The sequence below is a fragment of the Channa argus genome, chromosome 7 (assembly GCF_033026475.1).
Source record: "Channa argus isolate prfri chromosome 7, Channa argus male v1.0, whole genome shotgun sequence".
Classification (NCBI taxonomy): domain Eukaryota; kingdom Metazoa; phylum Chordata; class Actinopteri; order Anabantiformes; family Channidae; genus Channa; species Channa argus.
This window is the reverse complement of record NC_090203.1, coordinates 14,736,284-14,760,429: the sequence shown is the minus strand read 5'-3', so window position 1 is coordinate 14,760,429 and position 24,146 is coordinate 14,736,284. Positions and strand designations below refer to the sequence as shown.

At 39.1% G+C, this 24,146-nt stretch overlaps 1 protein-coding gene across 2 annotated transcripts; it reads left to right on the top strand.

Moving 5' to 3' along the window:
* The first annotated feature begins 17,398 nt into the window (after positions 1-17,398).
* Positions 17,399-23,750, top strand: si:dkey-79d12.5 (protein BTG4). 2 transcript variants are annotated; one of them, XM_067511281.1, is made up of 5 exons: positions 17,399-17,558; positions 20,730-20,911; positions 21,069-21,206; positions 21,397-21,733; positions 22,584-23,750. In XM_067511281.1, exons 2-5 carry the CDS (start codon positions 20,739-20,741, stop codon positions 22,794-22,796), a joined length of 861 nt encoding a protein of 286 aa, XP_067367382.1. In that variant the 5' UTR covers positions 17,399-17,558; positions 20,730-20,738; the 3' UTR covers positions 22,797-23,750. The 2 variants fall into 2 exon arrangements, with proteins under 2 accessions (XP_067367382.1, XP_067367383.1); XM_067511282.1 differs by having other exon boundaries at positions 17,404-17,562.
* The last annotated feature ends 396 nt before the right edge of the window (positions 23,751-24,146 follow it).

Sequence of the window (24,146 nt, the reverse complement as noted above, 5' to 3'; positions counted from 1 at the left end):
AGGAGGATAGACAGGCATAGAGAGGAGGAAACTAGATAGCCTATTCAAAATCCATCCAGCCAATGGGGCTGGCGTAATTGTACAAATGTTGCCAGGTGAATTTGTGTCCCATCCTCCCCTTCTCTATTCTATCTCACTGTGTTTGGAGTCCTAATCCTCTCCTTTCTGCTGCTCCCTTTTAACACTCCTGTCCCAAAGTGCAACCCCCCCTGCTCATCACCTCCCTCTGTTCACTCACTCAACCTTTTCTCTGCTTCAGCCCTCACGGGTCTCCATTTCCCGCCTCTTACCCTTTTAACCACTCTCTGTCTTCATACCCCTTCTGCCCTCTCTATCCCCACACACTGGCTGGCCTCTTTTCATACCTAACACCTCCTTTACTTTATACTCCAAGTCGGACATATTTTCTCAGTCAAATCACGCAGAAATGCAGTGTAATTGTGCCAGTGTCAGCTATCTTTTTCTCTCTCTCTTGCTCACTCCACCCTTAAGCAGGCAGTGAAAGACTACTCCACTATGAAAAATGTCTTGGGTGATTCATAAATGGGGAGGTGTAAGTTCAAGTTCAAAATTCCTCTCATACTTAATCTTTACAAACATACAGTGACACACATCACTTAATGGTCACAGTCCTTGAAGGCATGTAAGAAATGCACAGCTTTACTGGTCAGAACAAGTGGACAATTTAAGTTTGAAATTAGTGAGAGCAGGTGATGAAATAAACATAATGTAACTGTTGGAAAAATGAAACATTCATTACTCGAATGTACAGTACCACCTGATTTCCATGCACCAAAGCTATGGTGCCCACTTTTAATAATAAATATGAATATATGACCTTCACTACTCTCTTTGGAGAAATGTACCTCTGAGTGGGAGCAGCATTGCCCTAATATTGCAACATAACATCAAAGTGTAACAAAAAGTGATCTGTTGAAATATGTATATGTTCTCTTCAAGGTGAGATCAATGTTTTACCCTACACTAATCTGCTTTGGTGGAAGCCATCCTCATATACCAAGATGGCAAAATGAATGTTGCCATGGGAACCTTTTGCCTGGCAACCCCAACAGCCTGGCAACTAGCCAAACTGTTGCTATGGCACAACTGTCGATCTATGTACACTGGGATTGGTGTGCGTCTGGTCATGCCTGGCTCCTCCCTTTCAAAGTTTCCAATCAGATGTGTGTGGAAAGAGTGTATCTGTTTAGATAGTAAACAATTGGGCTTCAAGGCAATTGGTTAACATGCATGTGTGTATGTGTGCACTTGTGTTTGTGCGTGTTGGTGGTGAGGAAAGGTGGTAGGACAATATGGGTTGGCCTTTTATTTTGCCAAGCTTAATGGCACAGAAAAATGGCATCCTTCTTTGCAGCGTGGGAGGTTTTTCAAAAATGCCACTATTCTGTTGAGTATTTTAGTATAAAATCTAATTTTGGATGAGAGATCGTAGCTTTTCTACACTGTCTGGCTAGCTTGCTAGATCAAACATTTATAATTAGAATTTTTGAATTAACATGATTTAAATCATTTTATGTTATTATGCTAAAAGGCATAAATTAGTCAATAGACCTGTGTATGTGATAATGAATGGATTGTGGGAGTATGCATTTTAACTTAAGTACTTCATTGACCTATGACAAAAAATTGAAAAACTGAGTTTTAGACACTTTATTGTTATTGTCTGCACTTGAACTTAAACTCTATAGCATTAATGTTCTGTGATTCTCTCAGTGCAGGTTTAGTTTTATATTTATCCTTACTTCTCAAGTAAGGATATAAATGAGATATAAAAGAAAATGTTCATTGGTGTGACATTTTGATGGATTGATCAAAGTTCTTATATTATGTAGATATTCTTTCATGACATTCCAATACCATCTGTGTAATTGGGAAAATACCAATATAAAATGTAGCCTGGAATACGAAATTCAATAACTGTGTTTAGCTACAGCAAGGATTAACATCATGTTTAAACAAACACTGATCTAAAAAGACAAAATGGACTGTGCATGTGTTTATGAACACGTGCACTGAGACTTTAGCTTTGAACGTGTGTGTGTAAGAGAGCATAAGTTTACAGTATGTCAGCACACATGTATTTCACTAGTAGATCTATAACAAATATATAGAGCTTTCACATTATTTCTTAATCCATTAGTAGCCCTTTGTATTAAAAACCTACAGTTTGAGAAGAATCCTCCAGGCTTAGGACAGATTGGTGACAGGAGTGGATAGGTAGATGCAAATTGCTATGGGTGGATGATTGGAATATATAATATATAAATACTGTTACCTTTAGATCACTTATTCATCACAGTGTGGCAGTTGTTTCTCAGACAGGAGGCAGAGACTGACTGAAACACACACGGAAAACTAACACACACAATGGTTAGAGAGAGACAAGCTGGCCTTGTGAATAGAAAGACTGTTTAACCAAGAGGTCACAGGTTCAAACTCTACAACAGCTAGAGTGTCACTGGACAAGACCACAAACAACCACTGAGTTAGTGAAAAGCTGCTCTAAAGAAAAGCATCACCTGCGAAAGGTAGCACCCACCACTTCCAGAGTCATTTTAAAATGGAACTAGTGTATTTTTATTTCTGCTGTATCTTCATCTTTAAATAAAATAACATGAAAGATCAATCTGTTTTGTAAACATTGTGACATACAGACCAGTGGAGTAAATTGCATTATAATTACCCTCATTAAAAAAAGCATTCAAATGCTCTGCTTTGCTTGCCAAGTGCTGCCATTTATAAACGTTTGAATATTTACAAAATTTCCCCAACATGATCAGCATCAAGCTTACTGCAAACAATTGCTGTTTGCTACAAGGAAATTAGTGAGAGTAACCCTATTAAACGCTATAAGTTCAGTGGTTCACTGCTTGACGGTAACAGGGAAGGACATTACTAGTGGCAACACATTAATTCAGTTTCATGCTTAATTTTCTATTTGAGAGATTGTGTCCATAAACCTTTGTGGTGTTTAAAACTTGACTTCCGAGAGCCACCTCAGTGCACACATGCATTGCTCAGTGTGGACACAGCAATGCAGCAGCTTGGAGGGCTAAGCCTCCTGCTCCAGTTTGATAAATATAACTTCAAAAGAAGCAGCCAAACAGCTTTAGCTGCCCGACTGCACAATAAACATAATAACCCTCCACCCCCTGGGAGCTCCTCCAGTTCATTTACCCTTGCAGAGCGCCATGTCTGTATGTGCATGTGTCTTTGTTTCACTGCAAGCTTCTCTGCAGCTCCCCACCTCTTGCGCTATATAAAGCAGATGCATAGAGAAACCTCTTGGACCTCATTTTTACATTGGAAATGCATCCCCTTTCCTCTCCTCCCTTTTATTTGCCCCTCACATGCAATGCCTGATTGACCACAGTACCCCATAAGAGGTCAAAGGGCAGACAAAACAGTCTGGTGTCATGGCAACCTGTGTGCCACCAACCAGAATAGAAAGGGGGAACACAGGGGGGTCAAATAAGCTCTCGGTTAAACCTGTTAGAATGCTGCTTTGTGTTTAGGCCAACGTGTGCATCATACAAACGCAAATACACACCTACACTTTACCTGCACTATGAAAAGGATCTTTCTAATTTGCACTCCAGAATACTCAAGCCAAATCCCTTAGCACAATACAGTTAAGTGTAGTACCTATCCGAGTATCAGATGGCATGCGTACTGCAGGGATGTGTGTTTGCACGTACACATGCTTGTGAGCGTGTGTTGTTGTGTGCACAGGACACACTCCTGTGTGAAAGGTTCTTTGTGACTGCTCGATGCAGTGGCAGTGCATACGTGATGGGGGAGGGAGGCTGGCAAATAAATTGGAAGAAAATGCATTCAGATCAATACTAAGCTGTGAGAGGGTGAGTGGGGTTGAGAAGAGAGAGTGGAAGGGTTGAGTAGAGAGGGAGGGGCCATGGAGGGACTGATTAGTCATTCCTATATTGTTATTGACTTTCTGTTAAAAAGAGTGAGTCAGACTCATGTGCCCGTGCTTGTGTCCATGCGTGTGTGTGTATGTTGTACTGTACTCAGTGAGGGCACAAAGTCATCAATTACAAGCCCAGACTTCTCTTACGTTTGGCACTGTAGCTGGTTTAGTCGTGCTCTGCCTACCTTTTTCCCTGCAAGCATGTAGTTACAACTTTCAGGCAGTTAGTTTGCATATTCAGCACAAGTTAAGCATTTAATTATTCATGTTTTGTACAAAGGGCTAATAGGCTGTTCCTTTTTGAACAGGAACGGGAGAAGAGAAGGAGGCGAACAGGAAATCCCCTGTGAGGAGTTAATGAGGAGCTGACGACGGAACAGACACAACAGAGAGAGAGGGAGGAAGTGAGGGAGGCTGCTAGAAGTGGAGGAGGGGAAACACTGCCCTGACATCTAGCCCTCCGGCTGTGACCTTGTTCATTGTCTGAAAGGACAGACAATATACTCACCTGAGCACAGGCCACATGTGACCATAAACGCATACACAAACTCCCACATACCTACCATGTTAAAAAAGACACATTAAAAGATAAAATTCAGCTAATCCACCATTGCCCAATCTGCAGCAAAATCCCTAATTAAATAAATAAATCCGGAATAATTAATTTAGAGTTTTAACAGCATAGCATCAATGTCAGACATCGCCGAAGGCAGTGTTTTCCTCTAATTACGACCGTTTTAAAAACAGCAACTTATCAGAGGACATATTAGAGCATTTGTCAAGGGAGAGAGGGCCAAGCTAAGTGAATGAAAACCCTATTCAGTGTTACCTTCAACTTGAACAATGCATCTGGTGTTTGTGCTGGGGCCACTTCCTGACCTTTCCATCCCTCTATAGAAGCAACCAACCACAACCTCTCCTTTCATCTTACAGATGTGACCCTGACGACCCTGCTGACCAAAGAACATCCTGCAAGTGTATGTTTTACCTCTGAATCTTTGACATGTAAAAGTGAGCTTGCTTTGATATTTTATGTACTGCTGTACACTGCTTACTAGACCTTCCCTTCAACCAGTTGATATACATCATTAAACTGAAACATTTTTATTGCTTTGCAGCAGTTTCTAATGATTCACTGAGCACACAGACAATAAACACAAATGATGATTCCTCCTCCCACCATTCACCCTTTGTCTTGTCTCCCTATTGCTCTAGCATAAAATCTTTCTTCTTTCTTCACACATTTTCTGTCTGACTGTTTTGTCCCACTTGTGTCTACCTCCGAGACTCCCTGTTTTTTTACGCCTTTATTTTTTCCCCCTTCTTTTTTTCACACCATACCCAATTCTCCTCCTCTATGTCTGGCACCAGAGAGCTGGAATACTCTGGCGTGTAGTTCTGTGATGTGGGCAGCTGACACTTCTGACAACACTGTAGAGCATGTGTATCACTGCAGACCATAATGGTGAGCCTTGTGAATACCATCAATATGTTGCCAGAAGAGACGTAGTGAGAAGCACTTGTTCTATAAACTTCTATCTGTTCGAGTTAAAAGCCCTCAACAATTGAAACGTATATGTCTATAACGGCTGTTGGCATGGCATTGTCAAAGTACTTGTGCGATCCGAAAAATGAACCTAGAAGATCTTTAATTTGTAATAATGGGAACCCTATGGCTCATTAATAAACACATGTACACTTTTTTGATGAACAATTATAGTAAATGTAGAATGTTACATAGTGAGTTTTCACTGGAGACATTTTAGGTGTTTCCCTTATGTTTCTTGTCTTTCTCCTAAACTCATCTAACCATTCACTTGGTACAGCAATATCTTTGCCAGACAGGCACAATCAATTACTCATATGACTCTCCCTTTCTTCTTAAGATAAGAAGACTGAATTTGATTCAGAAGACTGACACCAAATGTTGATAATGTTTCCCAAAATACTACCATAGATGTTAAATGCTAATGTTATTTGTACTTTGCATCAAGGAAAATGTTGATGATGACAACTCTAAAAAACTTGATTTTCTCACTTTTGATATGATTTTGATGACTGTGGTAGTGTTGGCAGGAGGTGACTATTTTCTGGTCTGTGTTTGGACAATCTCAAAAGAAGAACAATAGAAAATTTTTGATAATATCAAAGAAACCCAATTCTTAAGGAACCTGCTCCATAAACCACAGATAACTTAGGTACAGAAGGGGAGATGAGGCCAGCAGGAGAGAGCACTGTGTTATCACACTCAGATCCAGCTTCACTATCTCTTACTTTTTACCTAACTCACACCTCCTGATGCTCGTAAGATGCCTGTGAGACATCTAAAGATCATGAGAGGAGAAGGGAGATAGTTTGAATCAAAACTTGAGACAGAACACAGAAGAAAGAGACATGCATCAAAACAAGACAGTGGTAGGAACGCAGTGTTAAAGATCAAATGTGAGACAGAAGAAACAGACATGGGGGGAAAAGGAGGATAGAGATAGCTTGGCAAGGCAACACTGTGACCTACTAATGCTGAACTGAGGAATTCTCACTGCTCACTCCAAACACATTCCTACAGCCTGCAAATATTAACCCCCACCTCACCACCTCTGCTTCACTCTGAAAGAACAAGGCAGCCACCTGGCCCCTCTATGAGGACACTAGTCATTGATAATCAGTTATTAAAAAACATTGTAACACAGTAAGGGGAAGGACTAAAAACACATAAGCACATTATACCCAGCGGGCACAGCTACTCTGGGCAAAATCAGATGACAACCAGTGGCACTTTGGACTTCAGTAGCCACATCAGTAGTAATGTCGTATAACTTCATCAACACGCTCAAACTGGCCAGTGTGTGATTTCCTTATGCTTTAGGAAACCAGAGAAAAAAGAGAAAAAATTCAAATAAATATGATTCCAGCTTCCTCTGAATCGAGTGCTCTCTTACTACTGAGATTCACTGCTTAAGCTTAATGGATGCTCATGGATCAGAATTTTATTAAGGCAAACAGTAAGATGTATGTTTGCTCTCTTTTGGAGCCCCACTTTGGGATTTAAACTTATCACATGCTCATATACTGATATAACTGCTGTAAGCTGTACATAAATCTACTGTTCTACAGCACAAAAGGTGTACAAGTTTACTGTTAAAACCAAAGTACACAAATACAGTCTAAACCTGTGACATGTGTATCCATATAGATATTTAAAATTAAGAATTTTAAAAATAAAATTTTCAATGTTATTTGAAAGGCAAATGGTGACACCATCTAAATTATCTCAAACATATCTGGCATTTTTGAGATTGGCTCTTAAATACTCCATTATGTACAGTAAATTTGTCACAATTAGTAGTTTTGCATTTAATTTAAACCTTTGTGTATCATGGAGTTTTTTTGGCAACAACATACTAACTGTACTCTAAACATTATCTATGTTTTAACAAAGGAGCATGTTTATTTACTTGGTTGAGTTGGAGTCATGGTATTTATAAGGTATAACAATATGGTATAACAATACATTTATAACAGTATACACAGCACAAAATTTTAAAGATAAAGTAGTCATATGTTTTAGGGGTTATTAGTAACAGCTGTCATATCGCCCAGAACCTGACAATATGTCAAAATATTCACCTTTGCAACTAGAAATATAAACGTTTTATGTCAGTCAGAGATTCCAACTGGTGCAACTTTATGCTCCATATGACAGACAGAAACATTATCAGCACTGTACTCATAGAGCAGGAAAGCCCTCTGGGTATCCAGATGGAGCTTTCTCTGCTCCAACTCCATTTCAGCCCCATGTCCTACTGAAAGCAGACAAACACCAAAGCAACTGGAACATTGGGTCTATGGGGAATAGCTCTCACCCAGACCATGAGATAGCTTTGGTGCATCCACAGCACTCACATAGTGCAGGGCTTTCTGTCCATGCTGGACATTGCCGCCTGTCGTGTGTGGCCCTGTTCAAGTCTCTTCACACCAGAGCTACATAATTGATAGTGAAGGCCGAGTTATGTTTTATAAAGTGAAACATATTAATGGCTTCCTCTGCACTCTAAAGTTTAGATGTGCCGTGATCAGTAATTGGCTGCCTCAAGTGGAAGAGGTTTTAAATAACTGATACATTCATTGTTGGTACAATAAGCTGGGATAATCCATTATTTCTGCCAAACTATTCGCTTTTGTTATGGAGAAGCAGAGCTATGGGAGAAGTACTGAATGCCTCATGTTTTAGTGTTATGATATGATATGGCTGAAATAATACCACAGCAGCAGCCAGGGAGCTTTATTTATAATGTGTTTGTTTTTAATTTCATAAAATGTAAAACTACAGATATATTTCAACTAAAATTTTGGTAAAGCACATTTAATCCTGTGTGCTTCATCAGTTAAACAATGATAAGACCGGGAAGAAAAGGATCACTACAGCGTCACTACAAAACAAGCAATGTGAATATGTTAATTTGGCATTATGAGTATGGCAGTTTACACTTTTTTCTAACATTTTAATGCATGACTTGTGAAGCTAATTTGAAGATTAACTGATAATTGAAGTCGTGCACTATCAGCATATTACCAACAGTACTGGTATACTGCCTGATGGTATCTTGTATGTTTTGCAACATATTCAGAAGGAGGGTGTTTTTAGGTTTTGAGCAGACGTGACCCTTCTTTTCTTTTTCACTTACTTTAGTGATAATACTAAATATTTCCGACTTCCCACAAACCAAAACCTGAAACAAATTGAAGTAAATAAAGCAATATGCTGAACACGCTTGCCTATAAGCTCCTTCCCCACCATCATTCATCATGTTATCTAATGTGATGTTTTATTTATATACTGTTTTCTTGTAGAGTGGTAAGTGGCGAAATTAATTGAGAGATATGTGATGTTTACACAAATCTAACTGGTCCCAATGACTTTATTGTACCTGTTAAAACTTCAAGAACCTGAGCACACATTAAGGTTGAATTTGTGCAAATGAACACAGCACAGTGACCAACTGAGCATGTTCTGCATTTGACAATGGAAACATTATAGCAGTGTCATACCATGATGAATAATATACCTATCTTTGATTTTTATTTCAGTTCAGTTATTCTGTGTAACCATCTTAACAAATCCCCCACCAGCAACAAATATCTTTGTTTCACTGTGCTAGCCACCTCAGCTACACCAAGTGTTGTACCACAAACCAGCGGCCAACCATCAAGGTCGATTGTCGACTTTGGTCCCAACACCATGTATTGAGTCAAACCTTTATTCAGACACTTTTACTGCCTTGACCAGAATTACAACTACAACCCACAATTTGTTCTCCAATCCACAGATCACAAAAACCGTATTCTGCATTCTGACAAATGGCTCGCTCTGGCCTGGCAACATCTTTTAGCATCTTTGAGTTGGTTTGCTTGCATTCAGGTGTACAAAGACTGAGAGCTTGTATCAAATCTCCTTGGAGATAGAAAGTCTTGTTAAGAGCATGGACAAAATGAAGATATATCACAGGTCCTTGAGCACACATGCGGAGGACAACCTAACTTGTCGATATTAAACAATGGAGGCAAGGCTGAGAACAAACAGAACAGTGAGGATGAGCTCAGGGCTGCATGTGCACAACGTATGCAAGAATTCAGAGCGATAATGTGGGAGTAAGTGGACACTGAGAAACATATGGATAAGGTCTGCTCATGTGCAGCATAAAAGGGTAACAAACTCAGACCACAAAAAAACTGTAAGGGGAAGTAGTGGGTGGGACAAGTCAACTCCATAGCACGAAGGACGATGGGCAAATGATTTAAATAGTTTGTGTCATCTTTTGAACAGCTCCATATCAGCTGAACCCAAGAACCAAAGCTAGACCACAAACCTTTCCTTAGCAAGAGAACACTCTACAAGATTTACTGTGACAGTGATCGACACAATAATAACACAAAGTGAGTTTCCCTTCCCTTTCGTCCTCACAACTGGGCCCCAAACCCAGCCTTAGCCTTTTCCCAACACTGAGCTCGATTTCAGAAAAGGCAAGAGATCAGCAAACATATAAGTGGATTATGGGTGAACTGTGGAGACAGGGAAATTGTCCAGCAGGAATGGGAGGAAGGAAGACGACTTTAGCTAGACAACCAACAGAAACCAAATTAGAGACGAGAACAGAAATCAAGATGAGATAGTCAGCAACAACAATGAAAAACAGAAATTATGTGTGTATATGATTACTTTTAATTCTAAATAACAGTTCAAGAGGGAAATATAAGACAATTTCACTTTGAGTTGACTAAGTCTGTCTCATTTTTTACCTTTTCCTGTGCTTCTTTCCCGTTTCCAACTTGATTCCTTCTCTTGGTCTCCGCTTCCTCACTCTTGAGTTGCTTCCCCTCTTTACTTGCAGCTTTGCATCTCTATTTCACTCCAGCCTCGTCACATTTTATTCGCTGTTGCCTCATTTACTCTTCTTCAGACACTATTTCTCTTTTCTTCACCCCATCCACACACAGGAATTTCAAATGAAACATGCCTTATGGACAAAGGAAATCAAAACCATGAGGAAAAGCCCAGAGGCATGCAGATAAAGTCATAGCCAGTAAAGTGAGAGGCAGGTAGAGCTGCTGCTCAGTTTGTGCCTGGGATAGCACGTGCAGAACCGGTCCCAACATATGCTATACCGAGAGGACAAACACACAAAAGTGTGTGCAGAGAGCGCAGAGAAAACCGAGAATGCAAGAGGAGGGAGAAGGCATCAGTCATCATGTGTGTATATCTGTGTGTGTGTGTGTGAGTGTGCATGCATGCAGGGTAAAAATGAAGGAGAGAGGGACGAACCCAGATTGAAAGAAAGGAAGGTGGGAGGGAATAGGAGGAGTAGACGTGGAGAGATGAAAAGGGGAGGAGACGTTTTTTCCTGTTCACATCTTTTTTTATTTTCCCCCTTTTTTGTGAAATGATCCCTATGTTCTCTCAAAGCGCACAATCACCTAGTCAGTAGGTAATTATTCTGCTTTTCGTGACAGTTTTCCCCTTGTCATTTTCCCCTTTGTTGAAGCCAGCTATGCCTTTAAGCCCATGCACTTGAACTCAGGGAGAGCTTTTCTTTCTCGATGTACTTCCCCTCCGCTGGCCCCCCAGTGCACAGGAAAGAGACACAGCTAGCAGAAGAGAGAGAGAGAAGCAAGAGCCACGGAGAGAGAGAGAGAGAGAGAGAGAGAGAGAGAGAGAGAGAGAGAGAGAGAGAGCAGGACAGAGGGGCAAAAGGGGGCAGAGAGAGAAATGCAGATGGGGGAGGGGAAAAGGTTTGTAAATGGTGGTTAACGGCCACGTAACATTTGAAAAACTCTTTATGAAATATATAAGATGCTCAATATCCTCAACATAACAAGGACATTTTAATTGGAGTGCAAGTTGTCTTGTAATTTTCGAGGGCTGAATCAATATTAAAGAAATGCTTAATGTAAGTAAAGAGGCTGTTGTTGAAATATTGATTTAAGGTATAAAGTATTGTGTTTGTTTGTAACTTTATGAAAGCGTACAATCGAGAAAGTGCAAGGTTAAGGTCAGCCCATTAAGTAGAACCTCACATATGTATCTGCACAAAATCTCCATGGCAACTGCTGACATGCAGGTGATATGTTTCATAATAAGACATCGTTTGTGTTGTGGGTCATACATTGGACTATTATATCAGCTTATGCTTTTATGTACTTGTCCTTTAAAAAAAAAAAGAGAGAGAGTGGGCAGTGTTTTCACCTGGTTTAATTGTTGAGACAGCAAAGAGGGAGAAAGAGGGGAGTCAAGAGTCGATCGTAGGCCAGCGGGGGCACGTGTTAAACTGAACTACCCCACGCCTCTCACAGCACAGGCTTGCATATCTTAAATTGTTCAACATTATGCAAGTACTCCCTGAACATGTATGCAGGGCAGAGTTTGCACAACATCCCACAACTTCATATCTATCTATCTATCTATCTATCTATCTATCTATCTATCTATCTATCTATCTATCTATCTATCTATCTATCTATCTATCTATCTATCTATCTATCTATCTATCTATCTATCTATCTATCTATCTATCTATCTATCTATCTATCTATCTATCTATCTATCTATCTATGTACATGTTATATTAAACACATTAAATCAGCTCTCTTTTGGATTAATAACTTGGATTAAAAACTTTTTAGCAGGTGCTAAGTTAGGTGCCTTCAGGTTATGGGTAACAAGGTTCAAATTTTTCAAATAATTTTCATTACATTTCCTGGAAAGAACAATGGAGCTCAGTACAAGTTGAAGAAAAAATGCTAAATAATAAACAATTTCTCTACAGAGATGCAAATATCAAAATGCAAAAGAATACATAGACAATAAAGTTGTCTATGTATGATTAATCAGTAGTTAATTATTTTATACTTATTTTATTAAAATTGAGCATTCCCTGTGTGTTTGTGTACCATTGGTTTTTTATTTCTTCATGCAGCAGTCTGACAGTTTCCAATTAGCATTTGAGTGTAAAAACATCAGCAGTGGGCTGGGAGGAAATTTGGTGGATTTGAGGGTCTATCTTTGAAAAACATTTTTAACCCCATAACATGCAATTGGCAAGCTTTAATATTAATATAAATTAATAAAGTGTGATGCAAGTGAGAAAACACTTGTATAAATGTATTTAATATTTATAGTATTTTCTTTATCATTCTCTGTATTGTGTTGTTTGTTCTTGATGCACTAAGTTAGAGCTTTAGAGTATGCTGTGTTTATTCTAGTGAACCAAGTTAATTGAGAAGAGGAAATTAAACATAGGTAATTAAAAGTCACCAGGCAAATGAAATCTGACTTAATCCTGTCTAAATAAACAACATAAAGGAGTCAACATAAGGTTGTCGTATTTACAGAGAAAACATGAGCGAAGGTAAAATGTCAACATCTCATGCAGTGGAACCCTAACAGGGAAAGGCCATCAGCATCATACAGTATTTGTATAAGGGTTGTCTGTCACACCATAACTAACTTGTCTCTTTCTGGTCTGTAACGCTTTCATGCCAAAATTGCCTTCTCAGGCAATGTAGAAAAACTGCACATATCTGTGTTTGAGATGTGAGGAGGATCCATGTAGCCTTCTAAGATTGCTTAACTTGAGTCCTGAAATGTAAATCTCTTCTTAAATACTCTAAAACCTCACTGTGCAGCACACTGCCTGCTCAGCATTAAACAGCATAGTTAGCACTTTACTGTAGTGGATCATTTAGCAGCTAGAAAGCCAGACAGACTTACTCATGAGAGGTGCGGACCAAATCAAACTAAAAGAAAACAAATGGAAACATTCATCAGGGGGTAACACATAACATGATGATGATTCATTCATGTGTAAATGAGCAACTTTGTCACCTTAAGTCATTTTTTTAGGCTAATGCAGGTGTAAAGACTTCTTAAAAATGAATTCTTGTAAGGTTTTTCATATGTTAAAGATAATTTTGTAAAGTATAAGTGGACCCTTCAGTTTTAATACTGCAGGTAATGGAACGGGTGAAGGGATATTTTTGTTGTTCTGCATTAGCCTCAGTCTATACATGGAGGCTGGGACTAAGGGAGTTAACATGTAACTAGTGGTTCATAAAAAGCTTCTGTCTTGTTGCCCATAAACTAAGAAAAGTCTACTTTTTCAATCTAAAACGAGGGCACTGCTCTAATGCATTACAAATACAAATAGGTATCGACCCACTGAGAGGTGGAGGGGAGAAGGAGGAAGAGGGAGGGAAGTATGGGTGGTTGATAAAGGTCAAAGGAGGTGTGTGCTGCATTCGCCCATAGCTTTTGTTAAAAAGGCAAATATACATTCCATACTTACTCTGGACCAGAGGGGAGTGTGGGACTGGATACCATATAAAACACTTCTCTCTCTTAATGCAGACAAACTATTCCCCCACCCCAAGGACAATCATTACCTGAGGGGAAAGAGGCAGCATGTGTGTTAGGGGAAGAGATGCTTATACTGGCGCTGATCTTGAAAGGGCCTGGCCGATCGATCGCATTAAGCTGCCTGCGAAAGAGAGAAATCAATATGTTTTTAAAGGCGAAGCAGGCTGCATGTGGTGTATGCGTGTGGGCTTCATTGATACCACCAGACGTGTTCACAGAGAGAGAAGCTGTTCCTGAAAAAGAACGATCACATTTCGAGGTCAAGTGGTTTCATTTCCATTACTTATGTACAAAATCAGGACACTTGTGAGGAATTATCTAGATGAAAAACGTGTATTGTGTGATTGTGTGTGTGTGTGTTAGCCGGAACAGTTCCACTTTGGTTTCCCAATATCAAAGCAGAATCCTCATCATTGTTTGAGGAGCGCAAATGACACTCTGGCAGGAAAAGTCAGTAGTTTTTGGATGGAGAAATTTGTTCAGAAGCTTTGAGGTGTTTCAAAAAACATTGGGATTGAAAGAAAAACAAGGGCCAGTGAGTGTTTGAGAGAAATAACTGCTTGTTTAAAGATGCTGCAATGCAATCAGTCTTATAGTCAAAGACAGAAATTGCCTGCAGGGGTTCAGCTCAAGGAGATGGAGTGGGATGGAGGTCAATGGGAGCAAAAGAGTGAGAAAGAGGGACACAAGAGAAACAAAGACAGAGAAGGCAATTTAATTTCCATTGGTCATCTAAATAATGCTAATCAATATGAAAGACACCCACTCTTCAACGCTTTCTCCCATCTCACCCCTCTCATGTTTTCCTCTCTTTCTCGCTCTCTCTGGCTATCTGTTTCTATTTCTCTCTCATACACATTCTCAGCAATAATTTACTCTTGAGTGGGCATCTGGGGCAGGCAGGATGATCCAGTAGAAGCAGGAGTGAAGGAAAATTCACACACATCCAGCACAGATATCTTCATCCTACCTGCTCAGACATTAAACACAAACACTGCGGCAGCTGCTGTGTGAAACAAAGGAAGAAATATGCATGGACAAAGCAGAAACCAAGCTATTAAAGGAGAATGCGAATGAGAAAGAGAGAGATCAAGGACATAGGAAAAAAGAAAGTTATGTTTATTTCCGCCTTTTTCTCTTTATCAGCAACAGTCTATTAAAAATCACATAGTTTCAAACTGAATGTAAGCCTGATAAGAATATTTGACTCATAGAGAAACCAAAATCAATGTCTAATTAAGGCACAAAGGCAGGATGATACTCAACAAATGCAGGTGAGATTGAGGGGGAGAAGTGATTACTGATCATGGAGCAATGATAAGAAAAAAAGAAAAACAGGTGGATTTGCGATTTAGCAGCACGCCTGCACTAATTGTTTCTGAAATCTGAGAAGAAACCAGGCTGCTCTCTAGTGGTTACAAAGAGAAACAAACACAGTCTAGTCTGAGTGAAACCCAGCACACTGTTTAATAACGTCTAGAAACCAGTGGGTGGAAGGTTACCAATTTGGTGGGACACTGTATTTATGAACAACTTTTAGATACTTGTGTTTTGTTTTAATATTGTCATTGTATGACACTTCATAGTACTTGTATAGAACACATAGTTACTAAACCACGCTGAACACGCTGAAACGTAATGAATTGTCAAACTCTAACACACAAACACACGCACTGTCTGTGCTTTGTGATTTATAGCTGCAGTCTTTCTGTCTGCTGCTGGTATTTACAGGTGCTTTAATCACATACTGACTCACAGCTTGTTATGGTTGGAGCTCCGTGGTCAAAAGAGCACTGAGTGTAACATGGAGCTACAGTGTGTGGGGCTGTTATTTAATAATAAAGTCTTCCTTATAAAGTTAGAATAAAGTTAGATGTTACGTCTTCTTATGAAATTATTGTGACAATATGATTTATCCTTGATAAATACAGTTTATATCTTATCTCAAAGGCTTATTGATCGATCTCTTCCAAACATATCACAGGGAAAAATGTAACCACAATTAACCTTTGCAAAAAAGAGGAATGTGTGTAAAAACAAAATGAATCCAACCTTATGGCCAACAGTGTACATGCAGATAACACAGTTTGGGACAAATGGTTCAAACAAAAGTCTTGATCATCTTTTAAAAAAATAAATGATAAAGAATTATAGAATGAATTAGCTCAAATTAAGAACAATTAATCAATGATTTAACATTTAACTTCATGGTTTACACAATGACTACAGCGCTGATTACTTTAAGTTGATCTGCGTAAGAAAAGGATCTTTGACCACCGAGAAAAGCAACACAAGGTAAAAGACAAAACCAGGAAGTCGCTTTTTACTAGGTGAGTTTCATTTATATGCTGCTAAGCACAATTTTCTTGTCATTGAAAAAAAATTGTTATAAGCCATTCGTAACAACAACTTCTTTATCACTTGCATAACTAAATAATTAGTTCCGGAAAATGCCTCTAATGAACAGTTTCACCACTTGTGAGCTGGAAGAAAAGATTTCTTGTATTATACAACAGCAGGCCAGATTGATTATTATTTATTTCATGTACTATTTATTTTTTATTTATTTAATCTCCAACAAAAATAACTTAAAAAGAACAATTCACAAAGATGGCAAATTGCTATAGACGTGATTATTGTAGTAAATATTTATTTCAGCTACAACATTCTAATGTGGCTTATTAGCAGCAGCTGCTGTGTCCTACCTGTATTGCTACAAATAAAAAACAGAACTACAACGGGAACTTGATGGAGTGTATTCATCTGTCCGACCCAATGCAATACAGTAGTTCATAAAGACATAAAACCGACAAATTGCATCAGATATAAACTTTTCTAAATCAAAAGGGCCTATATTACACCATGTATCTAAGAAATGTTATTCAAAATTGTGCTGGTGTGGCTGCGATGCGGCGAAAATTGACTTTTTTAAAAAAAAAAGAAAATTGATTATTTTACTGTGTGTGTTTTTAAATGTAGTAAAGGAATAGTTTATATAGTAATATTGCTACTTTTTCCTAAGCAAAGGATCTCAAGACCTCTAACACTTTGTCTGATAAGGTTAACATACCGCTACTAAAGTGTGGGTAATGCTGAACAGTTTTTTCACTGTGTTGCTTTACAAATAGAAGCTGTTATTAGTTATTAGTTTCCACTTGATCACTAAGTCCCTTATTTATTCTACAAGAAGAGTTTTTTTATATATATAATCTCCATAATATCTGTCACACAGTCAAACGTTGACAAATCACCATATACAATGAAAGTCCATATACAACTGAAAGAATTTTTTCAAATGTCATCATAGCATAGTCAAAATGAGCACGTCTCCCGTAGAAACAAACAAAGTAGTTGTAACATGGTACCCCTCCCCTCCCCTCCCCTCCCCTCCCCTCCCCTCCCCTCCCCTCCCCTCCTCCTTTCTCGTAGCTCAGCTGTTTACCTTGACTGCCCATATTTGGGCCGGGCGGGGTGTCACTCAGCTCTTGCTCACGCTGTTTAAAGGAAGTGAGTCACTCTGACGGTATTGTTACGTCTGTGTTGCAGCAGCGCTGAGAGCAGAACAGAGAACAAGGAAGCAACATGTGTTCGCCACAATAACTGCAGCACATCAAGCACGTAGAGGCACGTAGCCACGATAAGAGACGAGGACACTCAGGATCGCGGGATCTCCAGAGGCTGGACGCGCTTTTATAAATCGTGGGTATCTATTTTCATTCATTGTTTTCATTATTGAAACTTTGACTGTCAAATCTTTAAAAGTGCTCATCGATTTAATTGTTTTCTTGTCCCACGACCCTAAATTGTTCCGTTTTTGTCCTCTCGTCATCATATTATACTGACCCCGAGTTTTGCCTTTATTCTTATTTTTTAGTGTTTAATTTTGTTTTTACTGCTTTGTTACGTTGGTATTCGACCACTAACTTGATGCGAACTTTTTTTTAAACTGTTTAAACTCATTATTTAATACAACGCATCCCATTAAATAATATTAAATCACCTTGTGTAGCCGAGTTAACTTAACAATGTAGCTTCTCTACTGAAATGAAATCCACGGGGCTGTTTCTACTAACTTTCTAAATTTCCACTGAGGGGGTTTCCGCACTTTCAGAAAACCCAAACGCGTTATTTCCAGCATGCAGCATAAAGTTTCCTTTGTCACAGCAGACAATCAGACTAGAGGTTGAAGAATGAATTCAGTGTGTTTCGCTCTTTTTGTCTTTTTCTGAGTGTAATAAATGTTCCCAATCAGCGACACACAAACACGTGGATCACCCTTAGATCGCACAGTTACTACTTTTGTTGTGTCTTCTTTGTCTGACGCAGACAACTTGTCACCAAAGTGCCTATGGGCGAAACCAGACAAAGCGCCTCGCACCTGGGACTGTTGAGCACATTTACATACTCATGTTGAGGCGTGATTGCACACATTTTGATGTGATTGCCCTGTTTGGTGACAACACTTATGGAGCTGCCATGTGCTACACAGACATTAACACATCAACAAAGACGCAGGGATCCACCCTGTCCGTTCTCAGCACACTGAGATCTGAACACAATGTTACAATTTCTGTGTTCTCAGTCAGTGGTGACATGTCTCAGTCTGCCAATGGTTTCAGGCTGTTACCTGCATATGTAAAATCAAAACTGTGTCAGCAGAGCCTGTGATAATGGCAGTAGGTCACTGTTCAGTAAATAGACGGTAAGCACTGCTCATAGTAGCTGGAAACTTTTTTAGGCCACCACCAAACTGCTTATTAGATCAAAAACAATATGTTCACAGGTGAAGTAATCGCAGATAACTAGATTATTTGTTTTCTTTATAATTAGCATCTTAAAAGTATTTGTTATTTATTTCATATGAAGCTAAAACATTGGCTGACCTTGGAGCCAGGTATGCTGAATCTGCAGTTAAATTGTGGGATCTTGCATGTTGCAAGTTAAAACCAATGCTAGGATGAGAGAAGAAATATTGCAACAGTGTTACTTGGGTTTTCACAGAACAACCTGTATCTCAAAAACATCATCTCCCTTGAGTTTAAAAAAATAGGTTTCAGCATTGTAGTTTTCCAATACTCAGATGTGTTTTAAGTGAAATTTCATTTTTAAGCTTTCTTAGCCCTTGAAAAAACATTTGATGCTTAACATTTAAAGAGACCAAAAAACATATTAAATCAGCAACAGTTTGGATAATTGAATAATTAATTTTTATGTCAAAAAACACAGGCTACAGTGTCTCCATTATTTAGTACTTTGTGATGGAACACTAAATATCTTCAGGGTTTTGACTGGCTTTCTTTAACATTACAATAGATCAACTGCTTTTTGCTTGTCCCTTCAGGGGTTGCCCTGAAGGGCGAGCATCCCATTTTATCCCAGCCTACACCTGATGGGGTGGGACTCAAACCCGTGGCCTATCGCATCCGATACGATGCTCGGCCACTGAGTCACCAGGCCCCTTTAGGGGTAACAAAACAAACTGTTAAAATAGGCTTTTAAAATTGGAATAGTAATTTTGTATAGTTTTTTTCACATCGTATAGATTAGAGTAATAAAATGACTGAATAGCGCTCCGGTTGACAAAAATTGAAAATCATACGTAGTTGCCGTCCTATTTAGTAAATGAGAATCAAAATCATCAAACTAATATACATGGTTTAAACATACTCTATATTAGCATTAAAATCATCTATATTACAGGATGCTGTACCATAAAATATTTATTAAATTGGTTCACATCCTGTTCACTTCACAATATGAACACTAAACACTGAATATCAATAGGAAGAAAGAGGGATTAGAATCAAAATGCTTAAATACCTCTACAAATAGCTCCATATCCTATGTTTGGAATTCCTGTCCTGTCTTTAATGTGGAATTCAAATTCAAGTATAAGGCGGCTTAACATTCTCCACAGTTGTAGCAGAAATTGAAAGCTGGAAAACCTACTGGTGCACATGAATTTAGGTTAAAGTTACATCCTGCAGGCCAGCATGTTGCTAGATTTAGTGTGTTTGCAGGTGGGATGACCTGTTAAGCTCCGGAATCAGCCTGAAGAACAAATTCAATTTGATGCCGTTTACCTCATAGACTAATATGCGGCCATCTAAACATATGATAACAGGTCTGATAACACACTGATGCTCTCCATTTGTGTTATGACAAAACATGTTTGTTTAGGGATTTAGAGTTACTAACAATCTTAACTTGTTGTTTACCTGCAAAGGCTGTGGCTGCATCTCTCAGGGCAAATAATAATTTTCACTCAGAGCACAGGCTGAAGCAGTAGTGGTGTGTTTAAAGCCACAGGAACAAAATGACTGTCTGTATTACAAGGTCCAAGGCACAATGTTCTCATCAGGGCCATCTGAAGGATCCTGACACTTTGAGTGTTAGACACTCGGGCAGAGAAATCTTGGAATTTATGGAACAGAACATACTCTTACCTCCTGGTCAGGTTGACATTGGCACCCACCCCAAACAGACACACTATCAGAAGATAAACAGCACTCTGAGATCATTGAATTTGCATGTTAAAATATCTACTTGTCAACATAGCAGTAATAGTTTGCATCTTGTTTGCCTGTATACAAAACTTGAAAACAGGGCTGTGAAATACTCAGCACTTTTTTACACAGTTACACAGTAATCTCACGAAGATAATGAAAATAGAACGCTGCAAGAAAGGGAGGTACAGTTATGACTGTTCATCCTCCCCCCTATAATATTGAAGGGAAGTCATAATCAGCTACCAAGAATTTAAATAACTCTGCATCTTTGCACTTGAGTTTGCAAATAAATATGAATGTGGCAGGTGATTGCACAGAAACAAAAACGTGACGTTTTCTCCCCATTTCTTTGTTTGTGTAGGCGTGAATCATGAAAAGAGAGGTGAATGCTGGAGTCAACTTCTTCAAACGCCTGGCTATGGCACGTGGCAAACTCAGCAAAGCCAAAGCAGACTTGTTTGCTGGGAAACTACAGAAACTTTTATGTGACAAATACAATGACCACTGGTACCCTGACTGTCCCAGCAAAGGCCAGGCGTACAGGTAATTACTCACACCTAAACTCCACATGTTTGTCACTAGATGTAATTTCCTTCCTCTGGAAAGATCATAACTCACACCCTTGTTTATTAGTAGAGATCCCTGTACTACAGAATAAGAACCTGAAATGTGTAAATCTATAACATTCAATCCTTCGCAGGTGTATCCGAGTAAATAACGGAGTTCTTTGCGATGACATGGTCCTGAAGGCATGTGAGCAGAGTGAGCTCACACCCAGTGAGCTGGGCCTACCAACTGAGATTACGCTATGGATTGATCCACTGGAGGTGTGCGCAAGGTGAGTCACTGGGTGGCCTGCTGAGGCAGAGGCAAAAAATGACTCACACAGGCTTCAGCGACCAGACATTTCTCAGTCTAGCAAAGAAGCATGAGTGAGTTGTTTTTATGATGCATTCTGCTAAATGATGAATAAGCAGACGTGGGAAGAAAACAGTAACAACATTAAAATCATCCTTTTCTTTTCACAGATCTGGAGAGAACAGCCGGCCGTTCACAGTAGCCAGTTTCAACAAGGAAGAGGATGAGGAGGAGGGTGTGAAGGGAGAACAAGATGACTCCTCGGCAGACTCCTTAAACTTGGAAACGTCAGACTACCACTCTGCTACATCTTCAGATTGTAGTTCCACTGCATCAAGTGACACAGAAGAGGAGGCAAAGGATGGTGAGACAGAGGGAGAGCAAGAAAAAGAAGAGAACGTCGCCAAGAATTCAGCAGAAGGTGACGCCTACACAATTGTGATGGTGCCAAGGATTCGAAAACGACACAGAGAAGGACCAAATAAGGTCAAATACGTCAGAAATATGGTACGTTTTTATTTATTAATGGTATTTATTGGGGGTGTCTTAATTGGTGAAAATATTCTTATTGCATCAGATATAACTTAAAAGCTCAAAACCAGCAAAGACATAGACTGCTGACATGTATTATGTGTCTAACCAAAGCCTGCTCTGCGCTGTGCTCTGTGGGCAAGTGGTTCCTTCATTGCCTTTATCACATGGGCTCTGTTGCAAACTACACACACTGCTCACTAATGCATCAAATGCGTAATCGACGGCTGTAACAATTCCATTTAAACATACAGTGGCCAGTTGTCGTACTGAGATTTTTTAAAAAACTGACCCCTGAAGCGACAAGCCAAAAGCCTTTATTGTTGGCTTTGGTTGTAAATGGGAGTTGTTGGTCTATGTATGAAATAAATAGAGAGTAAATCCAGCCTTAATACATAACACTGTGGGTACTAATGATATAACAGTGTTATAACATGGTTTTATTAAAATGTAGTGGTGTAATTTAATAAACAAATAAGTAGCATGTCTATGCGTGAGTCAACTGTATGTGGTGACAAAGTTGAAAATATCATTCAGCTCAGCACAACTATGCATTTAATGGTGGATTGTAGCAGCCTTAATCTTACATATAAGTACATGACTAAAAGTAAAGAATGTATGTCTAATGCATATTATCAATAAGTTACGTACTTAGGATATGAACTGCTGCAGTGGTTAAGTTATTCCCATTTTAAAATACATAAAATATGATTGTTGCATGTTCTACAATGGAAAGTACCACAGATTCCATCTTTATGGATGATGCATGCTGGAAGGTCTTCACCACCCTGCTAACCTCTACTCTTTCCAATGTTTCTTTTTTTAGCTCCCTGCCAGCCTTCAGTACTACTACCACCCTGCAACAGTTTGGCCTCAGTACAAGAAGGCTGCTCCAGTGTTCCTCACCACAGTGTGTGCGCCACCAGCACCAGCACCTCCCCCCCAGCAGGTTTTTGGCTACTACATTTTGCCGCAGCATCCTCCACAGTTCATTCTGCCCCAAGCCACTCTGCAGTCGTGGGGACCCGTGAACAGTTAGACTGTCCACAGCTGTGGGGTGAAGGTGGACAGAGAATTATAAGCTCCATGGACTGAGCCATGAGATCCCTGGTTTTAGCTAAACTTGAGCCAAAAAGGGACAGTTTGAACTGCATAGCTCAAAGTTATTCCTTGCACAGCTTGTAAAAAACAATCTTTTCATTATGTGTTGACTTGTAACTAATTGATTGTTCTTGGCACAGATCACACTGAATGTCAGTGAAAACGTTTTAATGTGTCAGATCTGCTTTGCTAATTTTTGTATGTATTGTGCACGTTGAGAATGCCTTCAGTCACTGGGTGCTTGGACTAACTCAGGAACTCTCAGCAATATGCTTGATACCAAATAACTGTCTTTTCAGGTGTTAAATAATATCCACTGTATATACCTCACACGTAATCAACGTAAAAGGTGAATCAGGGTTATGATCTATTGTAGCTAGAGAGACAATATATGTATATTAAGAATATTTTTTACTAAACTTCTTGTAAGTAATAGAACTTTAATACCACACTCTGATGCACAATGTATTTTTCTTTTGTTTTGTAATTTATTTTGCCACCAGTGGATGGCACTCAACTCAAAGCTACAAACACACACACACACACACACACACATATATATAGATGCTGCTGTATAGTGGAAGTCTCATTTCACAAAACATTTAATAGCTTTAACCGCTTAAACTTTCTCTGCTGTCACAGAAATGCATTGATATTTTATGGTTTGCTTATTATTTTTTATTGTTTTAATTATGCTTTGAGAAAATGCTTCATAGATCCTCAATGCAAACATTGCATTATTAAGTTTTGAGGTGACTGAATTTAATGCATATTTATATGCTGTTCCTTTGAAACTTTGAATCATTGTGTATTGCTTTTACCTTATTGCATCAGCCATTTACTTTCTTTGCTGAATTGCTGAAGAATAAATCAGCTCATGCGTTGAATTTGATATTGTCTTCTCTCACTTATTTATAAAATGGATACTTTGAGTGCAGCTCTTATTTGCTGTATTAGTTTTTGTCCAAGTGTGACTTAACGTAAAAAACAACCGTCAGCCGTGAGGATCGTCATTAACGTCAGCACAACCAGCAGGATGCTGCAGCGGAAGGACTCCTGTGTGCTGGGTGCGTCATAGCACAAGGTCATGACGTCGTTCTTCCTTGACGGCTCCAGTAAAAAGACCTTTTTCTCTCTTTTTGTTTGGTTTATTGATGAATTTCCTTATAATGAATTCGAAGGAAATCTGGCCACTAACTTTTTCTATTTATGGACTGTGGTAAAAAATAGTAATTAATGGCACATTTACGGGGAATTTTGAAAATTAATACTTGAAGCAGGCCTATAC